The 19,895-nt window shown below is 47.2% G+C and overlaps 2 protein-coding genes across 3 annotated transcripts in view; one reads left to right on the forward strand and one right to left on the reverse strand.

The window, feature by feature from the left end:
• Positions 1-1,210: 1,210 nt before the first annotated feature.
• NARFL (nuclear prelamin A recognition factor like) lies at positions 1,211-14,430 on the forward strand. Of its 2 annotated transcripts, XR_657927.2 has the most exons (12): positions 1,211-1,258; positions 1,455-1,550; positions 3,116-3,259; positions 3,588-3,720; positions 4,122-4,256; positions 4,600-4,718; positions 5,873-6,002; positions 6,248-6,320; positions 9,631-9,768; positions 10,832-10,989; positions 12,075-12,451; positions 13,722-14,430. XR_657927.2 is itself a non-coding variant. In XM_009286478.2 (11 exons), exons 1-11 carry the CDS (start codon positions 1,223-1,225, stop codon positions 12,311-12,313), a joined length of 1,401 nt encoding a protein of 466 aa, XP_009284753.1. In that variant the 5' UTR covers positions 1,211-1,222; the 3' UTR covers positions 12,314-13,503. The 2 variants fall into 2 exon arrangements, 1 of the variants encoding a protein (XP_009284753.1); XM_009286478.2 differs by lacking the exon at positions 13,722-14,430 and having other exon boundaries at positions 12,075-13,503.
• A 1,983-nt stretch (positions 14,431-16,413) lies between these two features.
• Positions 16,414-19,895, reverse strand: part of HAGH (hydroxyacylglutathione hydrolase) — a 16,004-nt gene continuing 12,522 nt past the window's right edge. Inside the window, exons 5-10 of the mRNA XM_009286481.2 lie at positions 18,651-18,768; positions 18,018-18,126; positions 17,727-17,830; positions 17,442-17,543; positions 17,276-17,355; positions 16,414-16,896 (exon numbers count right to left, since the gene is read on the reverse strand). Of these exons, the coding sequence (XP_009284756.1) occupies positions 16,731-16,896; positions 17,276-17,355; positions 17,442-17,543; positions 17,727-17,830; positions 18,018-18,126; positions 18,651-18,768 (679 nt within the window). The 3' untranslated portion in view covers positions 16,414-16,730. The remainder of the gene's footprint in view (positions 16,897-17,275; positions 17,356-17,441; positions 17,544-17,726; positions 17,831-18,017; positions 18,127-18,650; positions 18,769-19,895) is intronic.

A 19,895-nucleotide genomic window follows, 5' to 3' on the forward strand; every position in this document is an offset into this window, starting at 1 on the left:
CGGCCCCGCCAGCGCCGCCTGGGGAGGGTGAGAAGATGGCGCCGAGGGGAGGTGGGTGACAGCTCTCGGCCTGGGCAGGGCCCCTCGGCCTGGCGGCGTGAGGGAGGCGCCGCAGCGCGCACGGGGGCAAAGGGGCCGAGGCCGGCTGCCTTTCAGACGTCCTTCGGGTGCTGTTAAATAAAAAGGTGAAAGGAAAAAAACACGGAGATCCCTCGCTGTCTCCTCCAGGCAGCGCGCGGGGAACAGGGAGGGCAGCAACGCTGATCGGTGCAAGCCTCTGCAAGCAGCTGAAGAGAGAAATCTTGGCCCGGCAGCCAGTCGGTCATTCCCACCCCCATCTGGAAACTGCCCTATTAAATGTTAATCTACATCCCCCCCCCAAAAAAAAAGCTTAAGCCTAAACAAGTTTCCTTGCACACTACTCAACCGCACAGAGGCTCATGCCAGTGTACAGGAGCGGGTGGCAGAGAGGTGGGAGTGAGCAGCAAGGACGGGTCAAGACTGCTCCTTTTGGAGTCTTCAAGCACTAGCAAAAGTACAAAACAGTAATCCTGGACATATTTGCTGACAAGTACAGCAGAAAAACTATTCTGAAATGAGAGCAGTGGAATGGGGCATAGCAAACCCCCTTAACTCTCCTTGCAGTACTAGGGTTGCCTAGTGAAGTCTTTCATGTAAATAACGCGACGCGCTTTTCTGTTTGAAGTAGAGATCATTGTTTTATTCAGTGAGCATAACTGAAGAATTGTAATGACTTGTTCCTGCTAGTCTCTGAATCTTGCAAAATGTAGTAAAGCTGGATTAATTGGGGGGGGGGGGGGAGGGAAAAAGGGGGAGGGGCAGAGCAAGGATGGCAAAAGGCAAAGAGAAAAACAGCTGTAGAAGTAGGACAAGGAGTCATAAGGTGCCTAAACAATAAAAATCGCAAAAAATGCAAAAACACCCTTGAGACTTCATCACAGAACAATACAGAAAACTGGAAGCAGTCCATCTGAGGTCGTCAGAGTCCTTTCGACATTAAATGAAACTTCATTGGCACTAGCCACATGTTGACTGTAGTGACCACGCCTCCATCGGTTAAAATTTGCAATGAAGAATGCACGATCATCTGTAAGATTTTAGAGAGGAGGGCTGTGCAGGCAAGCCTCTGTGCTTTTCAAGGCGCCGTAAAACACAGCTGTCTTCTTCAGAAAGAACAGCAAAATTGTCCTCTGTTTTTGGTATGATGCTGGAAAAGTGTTCCTTCTGTAAAAAAGGGGTAAGCAGTTTTTGCTTTTACATTTTCCCTTGGTGGTTATAGACGCTGTAAGTAAATCCAGCATAGCTTAAGGGAGAGTAAGCGGCACTCACTCTAGAACTAGTATTTGGGTTTGATCATTCTAGTTTCTATTAAATCTACCTCTTCCACACTTCGTTGCTCATCTCCTCACTTTTGGGCTTTATTTCTCTTTCAGGAATGTATCAAACCTGTAAAAGTGGAAAAAAAGCCTGGAAAAGCAGCAGCTAAGATCAGAATTGAAGCAGATGGAAGCTATTTTCAGATCAATCAGGTATGTGTGATTTTTCTTCATTATTGTGTAAAATATCCAGAAAACATGAGTGTATTGTTAAGTGTTTGAATAGTCTACAGCTATTTAATGCCTCAGAGAGGACCAAGATGTTAGAAAAGTGTCACTATTGCTGTCAACATTCTCGTATCTTTTTTCCAAAGTCCAAGTTTTTACTTATCTGGTTTTATAAGCAGTAATTCTGATTTTGTGTCAACACTGTTTTGTGAAGCACTGACATTAATTAGCGATGATTTTCAGTATAAGAGCAGATAAGCTGAGAAATCTGTTTTGCCATCAATACTTAAGTATTAGCAATTCGTAGATTATTTGAGACAATTTCTTTTTTTATTGCATTATGTCATACAGCGGGAGAGGTCACTCAAAAGAGTTTCAAATAGATACTCTTAAATTTTGCTCTGATTTTTTTAATAATATTTCAAATTATTTCTTAAATAGCCTGCAGCATTCATAAGCCTCCTGCTTACAAAATTAATGCCCAGTTTTGGAGAATTATTTTCCTGTTTACACAGAAAAGGTTAGCATTTCTTAGTTAACCAAGCTGGGAATTCATCTAGAAACGGTACTTTCCACTTTAAGCAGATGATGACCTTTTGACTTAAAAAAGGGGGATACAGCACTTCCAAAGAAGTCTGGTTTCTTATTTTAAAATTTTAATTTAGTAGTACCTAATTGCTCGGTCTGTTTCTGACTTTATTGAGAAGTGAAGTTTAAGAGGAGAGTCTCGTGGGAAAACTGACTTATTCAGGTCAAATATTATGAAAAATACTTCCTTCCAGTGGCAAGCCACACACTGTCTTTGATATGCTGCCGTACAGTTCTCCCATCAGTGTCCATGTAAGTTTTGCATACAGAAAGATTGCAGAACACTCAGTATCAATTAAAAACGTTAGCGAGCTTGAAGTCTAGTTACACAGTCTGTTTAGAAGGAGTGAAATTCAGGTTCCTGTGAGGAAACAGTCCAGTACTATTCAATAACATGAGCAGCATCTGACAGAGGTGACAAAGCTGGCGTGCTTTCGCCAGCATAATATTCAGTGCACACTGGACACTGGTGCTTAAAGGCTTGGGATCCCTGTTGTCTACAGTTTTGTGGTTAAAATAGCAGCTGCAATCTGTAGCATGTTAGCCATGCTAACCCAGTCTTCAGCCACCCCCAAGTTGAAAAACCGAGCAACACAGACCCTATTTCTTTCTGGGAAAGTATAATTTCCATGTTTTGGAGCAATATCGGCCTACAAGTAGCACAAGTAATTGGGGCCTAAACAGCTGTTCTGTATTTGATGAATGTTCTTGGTCTTGCTAAAATTTTCCTGAAGTTCCTCAGCATATTTGCATGTGTGCCAAATAATCCTATTAAAAGCAGCAAACTTCAAAGATACTTGTCTTCCTCCTCATCTTACTAAAAATAAAAGATACTTTCTTTTAACGATAAACCAAGAGCATAAAAAGGGCAACATCTTTGTTACTAAATATAGTAAAGGTGGGAAAACTGCTACCTAATTCTACACTGTGATCAGAACTGAGTCTAATCTGTTTCTTTCTAGGATGGAGGAGCACAAAAACTGGAAAAGGCTAAAATTACTCTGAATGACTGTTTAGCGTGTAGTGGCTGCATTACGTCAGCAGAGAGTGTTTTAATCACTCAACAGAGCCACGAAGAGCTCTGCAAAGTGCTAACTTTTAACAAGGTAGGTGACAAGTCATGGCTAGGTAGGCTGCAGAGTTTGAAAGTCTTAATAGATAGGTACGATGCATCTGCAGAAGCGTGCGTGGAAACAGCGCATGTAAAAATTAGTTTCAGCGATCTGAAGGATCTGAGGACATTCTCAGTGCTCTGTTGTGTTTTTTCCGATTTTTAAAAAGTAATCGTGGATTTGGAAAGGACCTTTAACGTAGTAAGTTACTGACTTCAGAGTTAAGCTGGGAGATACTTTCTGATGTTCTAGCGTGCAGAAAGTTCTGCATGTGCTGTATTAATACTGTCTGAACAGTGGTGTTTGTTTGGTTTTTTCAAAGACTGCTGCTCCCAATGAACAGAAATTGGTGGTGGTTTCTGTTTCACCACAATCCAGAGCTTCACTAGCTGCAAGATGTAAAATGGATGTTCTGGAAACAGCAAAGAAGCTGACCGCATTCTTAAAGAGTTTAGGCAAGTGTGGTATTGCGTTCTGTTAATCACAGAGGGGACTGCTGGGGTGTATGTTAAGCATAACTGTTATGAGCGCACAAGGTTGATGTGATTTAACCTCCCCACGGACTCATAATGTTTCGTAATCGGCATTAGCTAAAATGCAAACTGTCTACAACTTCAGTCGCAAAATAAACTTGGAGTGATGGAAGGAAGGAACTTTAAATGATTTGCAGTCCTCCTGTCACTTTTGCTCATCTTACTGTGCTGACGTGCTAGGGAAAAAGGTTCACTCTCAACTGCAGAGACTGATACCTGTAAATAAGACCTAAGTAAGTTTCAGTCTGGTTTGAGTGGAGGCTTTTTGTTGTAGTTTGCTGTATCTTTCTTGTGAATTTTAACACAGATGCTGTACTGCCTAGGTGTGCACTATGTATTTGATACAACTTTCTCAAGAAACTTCAGCCTATTGGAGAGCCAACAAGAGTTTGTAAAACGCTTTCGAAAGCAATCTGAGGACAAAAAGGCTTTGCCAATGCTAGCTTCTGCCTGTCCAGGTATGGTATTAGATTAGTTATGGAAATAATAAAATGGCATACTGAGTACACTAGAACAAAAATTCAGAAAGCTAGTCGGAAAAGTTTAAATGGATAAATTTACTTAGAGGATTACTCTCTTCACAATACAAAGAGATCTTGGTGTTAATAGCAGTAATGAGCTGTAAAATTACCTAATGAGCTCTCTAAAATGAATCCTGTGTTACACTTCCTTCGCTTTTTGTGCTGAAGTGAGGCTGAAAATGGTTGTTAATGGGTACTAAGCCTGGGGTTGGGGGGAGGGTGAGCAGAGTGAAGGGGTGCTTGTTATTTTTAATTTAATTTGCTAATTACACTCTTATAGGTTGGATCTGCTATGCAGAGAAAACCCACGGCAGTTTCATCATTCCTTATATCAGTACCACCAAGTCTCCACAGCAGGTCATGGGCTCCTTGGTCAAGGACCATTTTGCAGAACAGCAAGTAAGGGTCTGAAGTATACTGTGCTTAATGGCAAACTGCTAAAATGGAACACTTTAAGCTGATTTTTTTTTTTTATTTTGCTACATGTTATACATTAGAGTTTAAAGGTAAAAATTATCTTGCAGAAGCCAGCAAAGGCAGCATCTTTCTCACTTTGGTTTTATCTAATGAGAAGTTAGCAACTAGGGCAGTGACACTAAGCTCATGCTGCATGGACTACTTAAAACCTCTGCGTGTTATTTGGGAAAGCTAGAGAAACTTATTTTTCAGTGTCCTTTTGCTCCCATCATGTCTGTGTGTGGTATTTTCATGTTGTTTAAAGTTGGTGAATAACTTAAAATAAATTATCCTGAGACAAAACTTCAGTCAGTGCATACGTGCAGATCATGTCTTGTCTAAAAATTACTTGCTCGTTCCCAACTTAATGTTCTGTTTCAGTTTGACTTAGTTCTGTTCTCAGTCTTTGACCTTTGGAATCTTTCCAAATGTAAATTTGATATTTAAAGACTAGAGTTGTACTTATAGCCTAGATTTGTCCAGTAAGAAACTTAAGCACCACTTCTGATTTTATGATTTATTGTCCATTAATGAGCAGTGGTTTAACACTTGCATTACGTAAATGCTGACATCTGCATACTTGTTACAAAACTTGGCAGCTACTAAGAATATTTGGCACAAGATAATGAAACAATGGCCTTGAGTCAATGACTTGTTTCCTTGGCCTGTATTTATTTCTTGGATGGTCGTGAGGTTTTTGTCTGACGCCAGATCATTTCTTAGTTGCTGATGCAGGGGCTGGGTTTTAGTAGCATGGAGGAAGCATATTCTAACTGCATAATTAGCAATTCGCTGACTGACTTTGTTTGGATCATCTGCACTAGCAAAAGAAGCGGGGGGAAACCTGTAAAAGACCATACTGCTGACACTTGCTACAAACTAAACTCGGGTTCTATGAGAGAAATAATTTAATGTATATGTAAGTGCGTGTGTGTGTACATATATATATATTAAAAAAAAGTTCAGTAATAGTGGAGAGTGTTTCCAGAGGCATGGTGGCATTAGTTTCATCATTCTCATTTTTACCTGGAAAACATCTCTCTCAAGATAGGTTTGATATTGGCCAATCCAACTGCGCCGCTTTGTCTTTCTTCCAGCACTTAACGCCTGACCAGATATACCATGTAACAGTGATGCCCTGTTATGACAAAAAGCTAGAGGCTTCAAGGCCAGACTTTTTCAACCAAGAGTACCAAACGCGAGATGTGGACTGTGTAATCACCACAGGTAAGCAGAGCCAGAGGTAGTCCAGCTAATTTCTGTAAGCCTCAGAGCAAAGCGTTGCCTAGTTTTAATAACCCTTTGTCTCTGTTAGAGGATGTAGTATATGGATATTGCTGTATAATTACATTTTAATAATGCAAATCATGTCCTGGTAAAGATTGCAGATGCAGTCTCATGTACTTATCTGTGCATTTTGTTTTCCTTTATCCCCAAAATAAGAACTTTTTATATCTGCGGTTCTGTTTTAGGAGAAGTACTAAAGTTGTTGGAACAAGAAGGAGTATCTCTACCAGATGTAGATCCTGCTCCTTTGGATACCGTGTAAGAACAAAATCTCATTTGCATCTTCAGTCATGTTCTTTTTCATCCAGTATTTATAGAGTTCTTCAACAGAATTTGCCTTTCCACTACTGTTCTACACAAGGCTCCATGTGTTTGCATTTGATTTGTTTTCTTGTGTCACTTGAATCGGTACGATTGTGCATTAAAAAACTTAATCTACAGAATATGATTAATTTCCACTTTTGGGGAATCTGTAACTATTTGTTCTAGATTTTAGTAGTCCGAGGATTAGCAGCTCTCACTGTAAACCCGCAGGATTGCTAGAATTAGCTCAGTAAGACTATAATGGCAAAATAATTGTGCAGAGAAGTACAAATTGTGTGACAGTCATTTACTTCAATTACTGTTACTCACAGTATAGCTGGTGGAATCCCGCAAAAAATCAACCTGCAAACTTTGAAAAGTGAAAGAATCTAGATCAGTGATAAAAGAGTTTGCTAAAAGAAAGCCTGTTACTGCACAGTACTTACTTTGCTTGTATCTGTTCCTAGTTGTCAGAGCTACTGTAAGGATTCCAGAGTTAAAGCGTAAATAAGAAATATTTAGGTCACTCAGCTAATCTCTAGGAGTCTTTATTTGTAAAAAAATGAGACCTAAAACATGTGCAAACCAGATGAGACTTTAGTTGCTTCAACTGAAAAGTAACATCTGGTGAAGTGACAACTGCACAGAGATCTAAGTGACTACGGAAACATTAAAATCACATTTTACTCATCTAAATTGACATGCAGTGGTGGTTCCGCACTGAACGCTAAACCAAAGCATTCTCTTTTTCAGTTTAAAAGAAATGTCTTTGTAGCACTTTGCACGTGAATAAACAGAAAGGCTACGTGTGCGGCAGCCTTTAAGAATTATAAAAAATGATTAAGTATATGATTAAAAAACTTTCTGCTCAGGCTCTCTAAGTTTTTAGGAGAGATTTTGATACCCCAAATAGGCAGCTTCTAGCACGTGATTAGAATGCGACGCTAGTCTGTTTTCTGCTGTACCCCTTGCAGATGTGACACTCTTCTTTTGAAATGTGGTTTATTTCTAAACAGGCTTCAAGTCTTTCTAGTACAACCAAGTGCCATTAGCAGCCTTTGCTCAAGAATTGTCTCTTCAGCACATGTATGCTCACAGAGCTATGAAGGGAAGTGTCCTTACATGCAGCCTGTTTCCTAGATTAGTTTTAATTGTTTTAAACATTGGTCACTTCTGTGCTTCTGAAAAGAAGGAGAATGTGAGATAGAGACGGTCTATTGCTGTCCAATGCCTTTCCTGTAAGGGATACTTTATTTAAAAAAAGAGTTTTAAAATAATGTGCATGCCCAGAGCCTCGGTTTCCTTCTGCTCCATTTCAGTGGCTCGGTAGGTGTAGGTTTCACATAACACATTTACTAGCACAGATCTATTTATGCACACTTTTTCCAGGATTAAGTGTCTTTTTCTGACATAGCGTACGCACAGATTGCTTTCATAAAGAAAAGTATCCTCAGCTAAATAAATGTCTGCATGGTTCAGTCCCAAAAGTACAACTTCAAAAGTTGCCCATGTAAACAAGTACTCTGTTCTACTTGCTTTATTGTTACACCACTAACAGAAAATTGAGAAGAAAAAAAGATTCTGAAGTGTTTGGGTTCCCTTAGGAAATGACATTATGGAAGTGTCAGTTATAACATAGAACTGAATGTCTAATTACTTGATAAAAATCTCTGGCCAACTTCTTAGGAGTACATTCTGAGCGCTAGGCCTCATGCTTGTGGTGATAAAGTGCCTCTATAACCTTTCGCTAGCTTTAACATACTCAGTAAATTGACTGGTTACAAACAGCACAGATTCCTCAGAACTTGGAGCGTTGACATAAGCAGTCCAATGGCGGCTGTTCTGCTTTATCCTCCAGCACGTGGAAAAGCCCATTAAGAGGTTATTACATTTGGCAGCAAGAATGAGATAAAGTGCCAGAAATCCCAGGACTTTTGCCGGTATAACCATTTGCTCCAGGCCAGCACTGAAGCTTACTGGCAGCCTCATTTTAAGAGAGTAGCAGTACGTGAGGCCAGACACACTGAAACATTTTGTTAATGAAGCTCAGTTCCTGTAAACAAGATCAAATTAAAAATAGTTTCTGAGGGTGATTGCAGGCTAAAGTGTTGCCTTCTGCGGTTCTTCCAAAGCTAAGATTTTTATCTGCAAGAGGCAACATCTTCGACTTGACTTGAAACTGGCCTGAATTCAAGTGTTTTCCCTTCTGCAGCTGTTAGTAGGAGAATGCAAGCGTCACTGCCTGATGAGTGCTTATAAGCAGATCCCTCATCTTGTTATTCTCTCATAACAAAAGCTATTGTTGTGGCTTCCATCTGGTGAGCTATTCTCAAGAAACATTATCTTGACCTCTGAATAGTTGGTTATGTTTTGGCATGTCAGTGAGATGGAATTATTTGTGCAGAACTAGAATTACAGAACTTGGGTTAACGTAGTTGTTCAATACTGAAAATGTGTTGAACTTGAACCAGGATCCCGCTGAGGACAGCTGCGTGTGGAGCAAATGTCCTGGCGTCGTTCGGTTTGTTCACCTTTGTTACGTAACTTTTAAGCACATGAAACCACAGCAACACGGATTTCATCTCTCCGTGCTTGTGATCATAGCACTGATACCTCCCAGAAGTGTTCTCTCACATCCCAGCAACCACATCTAAAGTAGCTGGTTTTAAAAAAAAAAAAAAAAAGTGTTGTAACACAGAACTAGAGCTTTCAATAATGAACTCTGCTTTTGTTGATGTTGCAGAAAAGTTTTAGCACTGGTGAGGTGTCTCTTGACTGAGACAGGACTTCTGCTAGGTTGTGTTCTCCGAGAGGAGCATCGGTGGCACAGACCCATACCACCATTGCTTCATTATTTCCCTCCTCCCATTTCTGAGTGTAACCCAGGACGGTTGTAGAGGTATTAAACAGGGAGCTAACAAAATATGCATGTCAGGTAATTGCCCTTGTAACTCTAACGTATTTTTGATACGTGAAGATTAAGTTGGCAGTGCATGGGTCAGGCCTTGTTGTGGCATGTGACGGTATTTCCACTGAGCTTGACCCAAAGGATGCTAGGCAGCACAGGGTTAAATCTGCTGGGCTCTGAAGCTATAAATAGTTGGTTCCCAGGAGAAAGGGAAAAGCTAGGAGCTCAAAGGGAGCTCCTGTGTGGCTTGTTCTGTTGCTTTTGAGTCCCCTGGACCTTTGCATTTGTGCTGGCTGTTCTGTTTTATCAAAGATTCCCCTAAAACTGCTTCTTTCTTTCTTCCTTCCTTTCCCCCAGGTTTAGTGGTGCTGCAGAAGAGGAGCTCACTAGCCACTCTGGAGGTGGTTCTGGTGGCTATTTGGAGCACATATACAAGTACGCAGCCAAGGAACTCTTCGGAATTCAAGTGGATACAATTCAGTACAAACCTTTAAAGTAAGGAGTTTAAAGTCCTACAGAAAACTCTATTTTTATTGCATTCTGTTCACGCTGTTATCTTGCTGATGGGCTGAAACTTTCTTTGCAATGTTAAACATTTTACTTCAAGGCATGGGAATTGGCTTCTCACTCCCACAGTTGCTGAGCAATAAATCAGCCAGCGCTCCACGCAGCCTTTCCCTTGGAGACTTCTAGCCCCTTCACCACCCACACACTTTATTCTGGCCTGATGGATTTTCCCAGTATCAAGTTGCAGACAATTTTTCAGAGTAGTTTAGAAGACAGAGCTCGCGTGGATCTGAGCTTCCTCACCTGCAATCAGACCGATGAAGTAGGTTTGTTCCTAATCTAGCTAGCACAGAACAGAAAATCTTGTGTTGGGGCTTTGGGGCTCTGTTTTAACTATGTTGCGGTGAGACAGAAAACAAGTCACTTGAGATTGGGCATGGAGGCTCATTCAGCCGAGATTCCTTCTAGCTTCCCAGTTATAATATTAATGTACCATTTGTAATTAATTATATCCCTGATTAGCAGTATTTACTTTTAGGATTCTCTGGTCGAGGAAGCAGAAGAAACAGTACCCCTGAGTCTCAATATGAAATACTTGATAAAAATCAATTTACTTACTCTTTCATCAGGAACGGGTATTTCCGCTAACCTTAGGAGTCTGGAAGCCTTCAGTAATGGTTTGCTCCCTGGTTTTATGACCCACTACAATTTAAGAGTTTCCTCAGTGGCCTCACTAATGTATAAGTTGGCCAAAGCCAACTCAGAAGGCCTATTGCAATGAAACTTTTGTTTAGGCTCCATTTGCTTAGCTTTAAGGATTTATTCAACACAGGTGTTCTTCAGCAAACTCCATTCAGGTGGCAGGTCCTCAAACAAGACTGCAAAAGGAGCTGTAAGCTAGTTCCTTCATCTGTTTTGTTTGGGTGGCAAAGAACTAGGACAGCTTTCTTGAATAAGATTTCACAAAGAACTTGGTTCTAGCACAGGGCTCTTTGAAGTTTAAAATAGAAGTTAATTTGGATAAGACATTTTCTCTGCTCTTGTTCCTCAGAAACAAGGACTTCCAGGAGGTGACACTGGAGAAGGATGGAGCAGTCCTGCTCCAGTTTGCTTTGGCATATGGGTTTCGAAACATACAAAACTTAGTGCAAAAGCTGAAACGAGGGAAATTGCCCTATCACTATGTTGAAGTCATGGCCTGCCCATCAGGTAAGACTGCACAGGGATTTCACTGTTACAATCCGTAGCTGTAAGAAGCTATACGAAACTATAATTAAAATATAAGAACAATAGGCAATTTCTCACATCCTGAATATTGTGGCAAAGCCTTCAAACTCTTGAGTTGTGATAGTCACAGCATCAGAATTTCAAAGTTGTTTGTGTGTGTATTTTCCTACCTAGAAACTAGTCATTCTTCAGGATTTAAGTAATTACAGTTAAATCCCATTGCCCAAAATTTGCACAACTAGGGCTTTTAAGGAGGACCTCCTGGTTTTCTAAGCTCTTTGGTACATGAGGAGATTCTTCCTCTGAAATTGCACAAAATTGACCATTATGCTTTTAGAGAATGCTTGCTATGGCTGGTGAAGAAAGTCTCCTTCTACGTATTTTATTCCCTTTTCCGCTTTGTGCAAGTCCTCCTTTTTCTCCCTCCTGGTTCTTTTTGAATCTGCTAGCAGAGAGCACGGGCAGCTTGAGCCCAGCCTGAAGCGATGCTGAGCTGCCCCTCTTGGTACTCTGAGCGACTGCTTTCTCCCCGAGGGTCTGAGCAACTCCCAGCCCGGAAGGCTGCTTGGCACCGGGACGCTGCTTCGGGCAACCACACGCTGCATAGCTCAACTCATAGTGCACCTCCGCCCCAACAGCAAACCCAGAACGTATCCCAGGGATGTTTATTTTACCTTCAGTTGAGACTCCAAGGCTGCTCTCACCTGGATTGTGTTCTGGCCCTTTTCTGGAGGCACGAGATGAGAGCCAGAGCTGCCTCCTCCTTCTTAACCTCTGTCTCCCTGGCGCATCCCGGCCTGCCCTGGCAGCCCTCTCCCACAGCTGGCTGCAGGCTGAATTAGCAGCAGGGCACACCAGGCCAACCATCTCCCTTCTAGGGCTGCGGCCCACCCTGCTGCTGTTAGGTAACTGGGGAGTAAACCACGATTATAATGGTGTTTTCATTTCTGTAACTGTTTGCAGGTGCAGAGTAAATTAACTGTAGTTTTGGCTGGGGTTTTTTTTTTTCTGATAAAGCTGAAGTGCTTTCTAAACTCGGTGACATTTTCTCACTTTGTTGCACGTAGGCTGTTTAAATGGAGGTGGTCAGATCAAACCAGATGGTGAATCCAGCAAGGACCAGCTTCAGCAAGTCGAGAGGTTGTATGAGTCCCTCAAGACTGAAATTCCAGAGGAGACCCAGGCTGTAAAGGAACTGTATGAGCAGTGGCTGGGTGGCGTGGAGTCAGAAAAGGCTGCAAAAGCTTTGCACACAGAGTACCACGCGGTGGAGAAAACAAGCACTGGATTTAACATCAAATGGTGAAGACTGACGCTGCAAAGCCCAGATACAGATACTCAGTGCCTTTTTAACTCAGTTATATTTAAGATTCTCAAAAGACAGCTGAAGTTCTGTGCTATCACTGGGAGTTTGCAATTTCTGACTCTCGTTAGGGATGAGAAGGTAATGTGAATATAGGCAGGCGGTATTAATTCCTACAGCTTTATAATTATTGAAGCGATGTGAATAAAAACCAAACACTGACTTAAAACACATGACAAAAGAAGCAGTAATGCATCCTAGCCTCTAGGCAGTCTTTAAGGACTAAATCCACACTCCTTTTACAACCCTATTCCTGCCAGAACTGATGGATTTAAGGCACTGAAGGATTTGGCTTGCAGTAGACTGTAGCCTCACCGAGATGAGCTTTATGCTACGTGACAGTATTACTCGTCCAGGCCTTGCTGTATTTTCACAGCACTGAGTTCCACGGGTGTCTCTGTCGGGACATCCTCCTTTAGTTATAAATGGTCTCGTTAGACCTTGGGTTCTGTTTTTCCATTTCACTGCCCCTGACGGGGGTGCCCTTGAGGTCCAGCTGCGGTAGCTTTGCCCTGTCAGAGGGGGTGGGTACCAGCAGCCTGGGATCACGTGAGAAGCATCTTCTCTAGGGCTGTTGTACTGCCTGCTGAAATGTGACTTGAATGAATGTTTAAGAAGAAAAAGCTACAGTGATTTTTTTTTCCCCCCCTTTAATTACAACAGTTGTCTATAACTGTGGGCGATTACATCTCTCTTTCTCTCCCTAAATATATAGTAGAGAGAGTCACAGAATTGCCACATCTACCCCATCCTCAACAGCCAGTCACTGATGGATAGTAGCCTTAAACTCAGAGAAAACAATTTTTTACGGTGTTTCAAGTAAGAATTTGCTGCCGACTTTCTTTCCAACAAAGGACAAAGTCCTTGGTGTCTCTGAAAGGTGTTACTTTATGAAAGTTAATAGAAGGCGGCTGTGAGATGTAATCATTACAAGTAGCTTACCAGAACAATCCAAGAGGTTAGTAAAAACACATCTGGTTTAACGCAGCGTATTACGATGCCTTGTCAGAGGGCAGATGGATGTGAAACAGATTTGGTCTTTTGTTACTGGAGATGACGTGTGCCTGTCTTGCTATCTGTATTTTTACATATGGGTGTTTTCAGAATTACTTACAGAAAAACTACTGAATGAATAACTCTGTTTTGGTCTGTTTAATCTGAATATCAGCTTTCCTGGAGTTAACAGTGCGTATGGGGAGGGGAAGGCAGTAGTGGGAGGATTTGCAGCTGTACCTGAACTCGAGGGGAAGGGACACTGGCAGATGCGGAATCTCTTCTTATGACAGCTGCCAGTGAATATGAACTTAAGAATCACATTATTGAATCACTTAAATATTTCTCCTTTTTCCAGTTACTGCTATGTGAGGAAGAAGGACTGTGCAGAAAGTAGAGTTAAGTGGATGAAAACTGAAAACAAAGCTGCCGCATTGCTTTGTTCCTTCAGAGTAAATACAAACAGATGGAGCTGGTTACTGCATCTAGCCCAGACTGAAACCTTGCCCGGACCCTCTTCAAAGATAACCCTCACCCGGTTACTGCAGACCTTGAGCTTAGGGCTGTCAAAAAGCAAAGCGGTCAGACCTTGACCTGCCTCTTGTAACGGCTTCTCTGGCAGTACGTGCCTGTGTCCTTCTCAAAGCCGCCTCCGCTCCTTATTGAAAGCAAGCCAACAGTGTCAAAGACTTTTTTTTTAATGTTTTTAATTAAAAGCTTTACATTTTTCAGGTGTTGCTGATCAATTAGCGAATTCACAGTGTTTGTAAGGCAAGAATCTCCCACTGCTTCCCCCTCCCCACCCTATCCATTTTACAAGCAAGTTGGTAGTTGCAGTGAATGTCCTTTTCCACGCATAGATTTATAACACTCAGCGTTACGCTAAACCATACAGTTTTTTATCTACAGCAAGGGATACCACTGCTAACGCAAAGTCAGTCCGCTACGCTGAAGTGCTGAGATCGTGAACTCTGTACATCAGTGCAAAAGAAACGCATTCTGTTTCTGCCGAGAACATGCACGTCGGGCCAGAAGTGCACAAATAAATAAAGCTAAATTAGCTGTAGATTAAACAATTGGGGGTCTACATTTTGCCTCTTCTCCAGTTACCAGCACGCACACTGCTAAAGCCGTCAAAGGACCCTCCACTCAGAACACCCCGAGACCTCAGCTCCTACAGACGCTCCCGGGTGCCTGTTCTTGCCGTGGCAGTAAGAACAGCTTGAACTTCTCCCCGCCTCTGAGCTGCATGCTGCTGCTATCAACGCGAGCAGACTCGCTGCCAGTTCAGGAACCCTCCCCGGACACACACGGGTCCATCTCTGCTCCCGGTATAAACAAACTGCCAGAGGAACGCCCAGGTAGCATCTACAAACTGTACCACTGCGTTTAAACTGAGTAACTTTGAGGCAATAGTACCGAAGCAACTTGCACAGCAGGATTAATTCTTCCTCTCCTGCGGGGGAGAGTAAATTCTAACATTATAACTTAATAAAAAAGAAAACCTTAGTCTAGTTTCTAGCAAGGGAAGAAACGGCCACAAACCAGGCTTCAGTGGTAATGGATGCGGTTCGCAGCCCGCACGTGAAAGAGCCTGAAGTCAACTATTCCAGTGTTGGGAGCTATAAAGTTTATCATCAACACTGTTAAAAGTGACAACACACGGTAAAGGATTACAGGACCAACTCCTCCGCTCCTCTGTGTTTTCCTTTGAACTACGCGCAACGGGTGTAAACTCGGCAGCACCAACACAGTCACACATGCTCTGCACACTGAGGTAAAGAAGAAACCAGACGTCCGAGTGTCCCACACGGAGCAACCTGCCCAAACCCAGACCCTTCGGAGGGATTTTCACAGCTATTCACAGAGCTACCTATCAAGCCCTATTTCCCCCCCCCCGGGAATTTTTCAACATTTTACAAAAAAACATAAAAACCCCCTTTTCCCCCCCCCCCCCCCAAAAAAAAGAGAACTTTACTGGTTTGTAATGCACCTCCCCACCACCTGCAAATAAAAGCTTTGCACGCTTCTCAGACTTAAAAAAAATAAAATACAGTACGATTTTGCACAAACAGAAGGCTGAAGGCTGCAAGCTGAAGAGGCTTAAGCGACCCAGCTGCTCCCCAGCTCTTGTTCTAAAGACAAGGCAACGTAAATTGAGGTTTCGGCTGAGTTTCCACTTTTTTGTCTTGGGGGGGGGGGGGGGGAGCAGCAATGGCTGCATAGCAGCATGTTGTTGTTTGCTGCCTAAGAACTGTCACACCTTGAAAAGTATTTTACAAAGGCAGTGGGTTAGAGCAGCTTTCCTCCAGGCCTGAGCTCCACCTGAACGAACTCTCCACGGTTTAAGTGGTTTGGATGGCTCCCGTAAGTCAGCGATCCTGTTACAAGCCCCTACGCAGTTTATCTATGTTGGCCTACTATAAAAATAGGGGAAAAAAAGGGGGGGGGGGAAAAAGGGGGGAAAAAAAATACCCAAATCCCATTGCAACGAGGGTTTCTGTTAGCCCAGGCCTGGAGTCAAGCAGGTACTGCTGAACGCCGGTGAAAACAGCAGTCCCCTTCCCAGCTTCCTCTCGTGCATCCACGTCTCCGGCGCCTCGTCCCTGCGCGGGGAGCCGGGCAGATCCCTGCGCGACAGCTCCCTGCCTGCCCTCGGCCTGAGAAGGGCGCAGGGACGGCTGGAGCGGAGCAGGCAGAGCCAGGAGGGCTTCCCCGCCAGCCCGGCCCCAGCACAGCCCGGCCACACAGGAGGTCAGCGGCTTTGGAGCCACACTGCTGCAAAGCTCCGCTCCAGCTGAACCCCGGGAAGCGCGATGCAGCACCCAGCTCTGGCAGGACTGCAGGCAGGAGAGCCTTGCAGCCCGGTGGGTGTCGGCTGGTCCGTGGGGTACGGCGCCGCGCTCCCCTGAGCATCCCCACCTTTTCCATACTCTTCCCCTGGCTCCCGCAGGCAAAGGGCTGCAGGACGGGCGGCAGCTCCCGCACCCACCAACCTGAACGTCGCAAGCGTGGGTGTCTTCTCCAAACCACCTCCTGACCCTCTGCCAGCAGCCACCGCAGCCCAGCAGCCACCGCAGCCCAGCAGCCTGCAGATTTAGCTGCTGCCTGAGCTCGCTGAAGGCACCCACGCGCTCCCTTCCCCCGGGGACCAGGCACCCAGCAAAGCTCCCGCGGGCCAGGGGAGCCGGGCACGGCGCTGGAGGGAGCGAAGCAGAGCAGCCTCAAAACAAGCAGGTTAAAGACAGAAACCACCTCCCAACTTGCGAGTCTCACGGGAATAAGTCAGAGCCGGACGGACGCAGCCCAGGAGGAAGCCCCCACCACGACGGGGATGCTGCGTTTCGGCAGCCGCCACCGTGGCTGCTCACTTCTTCTCAAGGAAGGGGTTGAAAAGTCCCCAGTCAAACGCGAGCATGGCCTGGGGATTGGGCCGCTCCTTGGGCTTCTTGAAGTTATCCTTCTCGGTGCGGAGGGTCCTCAGCACCTCCACTGGGTCCGTCTTGCCCGTGAACTTCTGCAAGGGCTCCTCCCTGCAAGGAGACCAGCTCTGCTGTGACCGTGGGAGACAGGATGGAGACCCACCTCCCCCGCTGGGACCCCAGCGCACGCCGGGACAGACAACGGGGGGAGTCACAGCCTCGTGCCAGGTGGCTGCTGGGGCGCACGGGGCTTGTCTGCGGGTACCCCGTGCTGGACAGTGCAGGACCCCGCATCCAGGCACCCTCCCCTCCCTCGGGACTTGGATTTCCCACCAGCTAGTGAAGCCACGGGAGAAAGGATGACACTAGAGGGAAAAGGGGAGCAGTCTGGAGGCAGGACCAGCCAGCCGGGGCCTGCCCGCCCCCGGCTCGGTCCAGGGTTGACCCACGGCGGGGCCCTTCGCACCCCCAAGGCACCGGCGCTGCTTACATGACCCGCAGGAAGGGGTTGTAGAGGAACTCCTCCTGCAGCGTGGAGGGCACCGTGGGCAAGTCCTCGTCATCCCGCTGCTGCCGAGGAACCAGAAATATGCAAAAGCCCGCTGGCATCCAACACCCCCCTCTGCCCCCACCCTGGCAGGGGCACAGCCACTTACTTTGGCCCACGCGAGTTTCTTCTTCACCATTTCATTCTCCGGTTCCACTTTCAAGGCGAACTTGAGGTTTCGGACGGTGCATTCATGGCCGCAAAACACCTTCTGCAACGCCAGCGGGAAGCACCCGGCGTCACACGTGCGCCCGGTGCTGGGTCCAACCCATCCTGGTCCCACTGCAGCCCCAGCCCCGGGGACGGGCGCTGCCTCCTGAGCGGTGCCAGCCTCAGGCCCCCTCCTGATTTTGGGGTCCCTCCCCAGGCTGGGGTTGAGATGCAGGGCACTCACCGTCTCCTTCGGCAAAGCCCCCAGGATTTGGGTGAGGTTGGCGTACATCTGCTCCGCCGTCCCCTCGAAGAACTTCCCGCAGCCTCCCACAAACAGGGTGTCACCTGCAGGGAAAGGGGTCTGGGCACGGAGGGGACCCTGGCCCCGCTCCCAGGGCCGGGGTGCCGGGTGGGAGCCTCCACACGCTGGATTCGCCCCATGAGCGCCGAGCGTGGGGAGGAAAGGCAGCACGCAGGCAGCATGCCCCGTGTCCCCGGTACCCACAGTGTGCACGTTAGCAGGGTGGGATACCTGAGAAGAGAGCCGGAGCGTCCGGGGAGCCGTCCTCCCACATGAAGTAGCACATGTGGCCCGAGGTGTGGCAGGGGGTGAAGAGGCACCTCACCCGGATGGCCCCAAACTGCGGGGAGAGAGGGTCAGGACCCCAGTGGGGTCGCCCTGGCCCTGATGGGCAGCCAGCCCCCCCGCGGACCTCCCCAAGCCCCATGGCATCGCCTGCCTGGGGCTCAGCAGGTCACAGACGTGCCGGGGGACGGTGGTTTGGGCGAGTCCCGGGTTGCACGTGTCTGCTCCAACAGTGTTTAGCAGCGAGGCCCCAGGAGAGGGTTGGGTGTCCCAACACAATCCCAAACAGGCTGGGATTAGGATGAGGTTTCTCCTCTAGCCCAGTGCTCCATCCCAGCCCTGAATCCAGGGTGCCACATCTGCAACCGTCCCAGGGCACGGAGAGCCAGAGCACGGCCCTGGCCAGGCACCAACCCCGTTAGCTCCCGGCGCGGTGCCACACCGCTGGGGACTGCGCCATCGCCCAGCTCCGCTCCCCGCCAGCCCGGCCCCCTGCCAGCCACGGCCGCCCCTCGGGGCAGGATCCATGCACGGGGGGGCCGAGCCCCGGGGCGCTCCCGCAGTCCTACAGCCACGCACCGTCAGCTCCTGGTCGTGGGTCACCTTGTGCGTCAGGGCCCCAATCCGCTCATCCGCACCGTACACCTGCAGGCCGGGGCAGAGCCTCGCCAGCTCCTCATTGCCCCTCGCGTGGTCCCTGCGCCGGCACAGGAGGGAATGGGCACCCAGCCCCACACCGGGCACGGCCTCCCCCGGCCCCCGGCTCGTGCTGGCGGCACTTACCAGTGGTGGTGGGTGGTGAGGACCTCTCTGAGCACCACGTCCTCCTTCCTGACGATTTCCAGCAACTGAAACGGACCCGGAGCAGAAGGAAGTGAGCGCGCAGAGAGGAGGTGACACACGCACCATGGCTGCTACAGCCGCTGTGCCCGTCCCAGCGCGGGATCTGTCCCGTACGGCACTGCTCTGCAGGCCAGGGCAGAGAAAAGCACTCAAAAACACCTGCTGAGCAGTGAAGGGCTGAGGGAGGGACGAAGGCTCGGTTCCCCGTGCCCGACCCCGTCGTGCAGAGCGGAGCAGGCGGACGGGAGCACTCTGCTGCCACAGGGACGGCGGCATTTTATGGCCGGTGCTTTCGCAGCGTAAGCACGGAGGTGCGGCACGGGCCGTACACGGGGTCGCCGCCGCCGCAGGGAGATGGCAGCCATGCAACCCCTCCTGGCTACGGCGAGGGGCCGTGTGGGGCTGCCAACCCCGTGGCTCAGCTGCCAGGAGGCTTTTAATGCCAACTTAGAATTCATCGCTACTAACAAACCCTCTGGCTGCTCCTGATTACCTTCCTCAAAGAGGAAGGAAACATCTGAGTCAGCAACAAACGCTTAAAAACCGCGACAGCGTTTGCACGATGTGCGGCAGCTGAGGGTGGCACAAGGGGGTCACCAGGCAGGGGGGCCACGGGGGTCACGGCAGCGAGGGGCGACCCCGCCCCTGTCCTCCCCTGCCTGCCTCCAGCAGCACGGCCACAAGCTGGCTCCCGGAAAACGGGACTTCACACGGGAGACACGCTCCAAAGCTCTATTTTGGGTTATTCTCACTTGCTTTGGGGTCTGCAAGGCTGCCGGCTCTGGCACGGGGAGGGCTGGGAGGTAACGGTTAAGGCGATGTGGAAATCCCCCCCCAGCCCAGGGGGGGTGGGAGCAGGGTCTTGCACACGCACACACGCTCCGTAGGCGCTGAACAGGGGTCGACCCCGCCAGTGGGATGCTCCACGCGCACACGGATGCACCCCGCTGCACGCGAAAACCCCCACGTGCCAACCCCACG

Source organism: Aptenodytes forsteri, unplaced genomic scaffold (genome assembly GCF_000699145.1).
Source record: "Aptenodytes forsteri isolate BGI_AS27 unplaced genomic scaffold, ASM69914v1 Scaffold55, whole genome shotgun sequence".
NCBI classification, from domain to species: Eukaryota; Metazoa; Chordata; class Aves; order Sphenisciformes; family Spheniscidae; genus Aptenodytes; species Aptenodytes forsteri.

Excerpts from the sequence above, each read along its gene's own strand:
- NARFL (XM_009286478.2), top strand. The coding sequence starts at position 1,223 with ATGATGCTGGAAAAGTGTTCCTTCTGTAAAAAAGGG. Across the intron at positions 1,551-3,115 it reads GCTATTTTCAGATCAATCAG|GATGGAGGAGCACAAAAACT; the intron begins GTATGTGTGATT and ends GTTTCTTTCTAG. Across the intron at positions 9,769-10,831 it reads ATTCAGTACAAACCTTTAAA|AAACAAGGACTTCCAGGAGG; the intron begins GTAAGGAGTTTA and ends CTTGTTCCTCAG.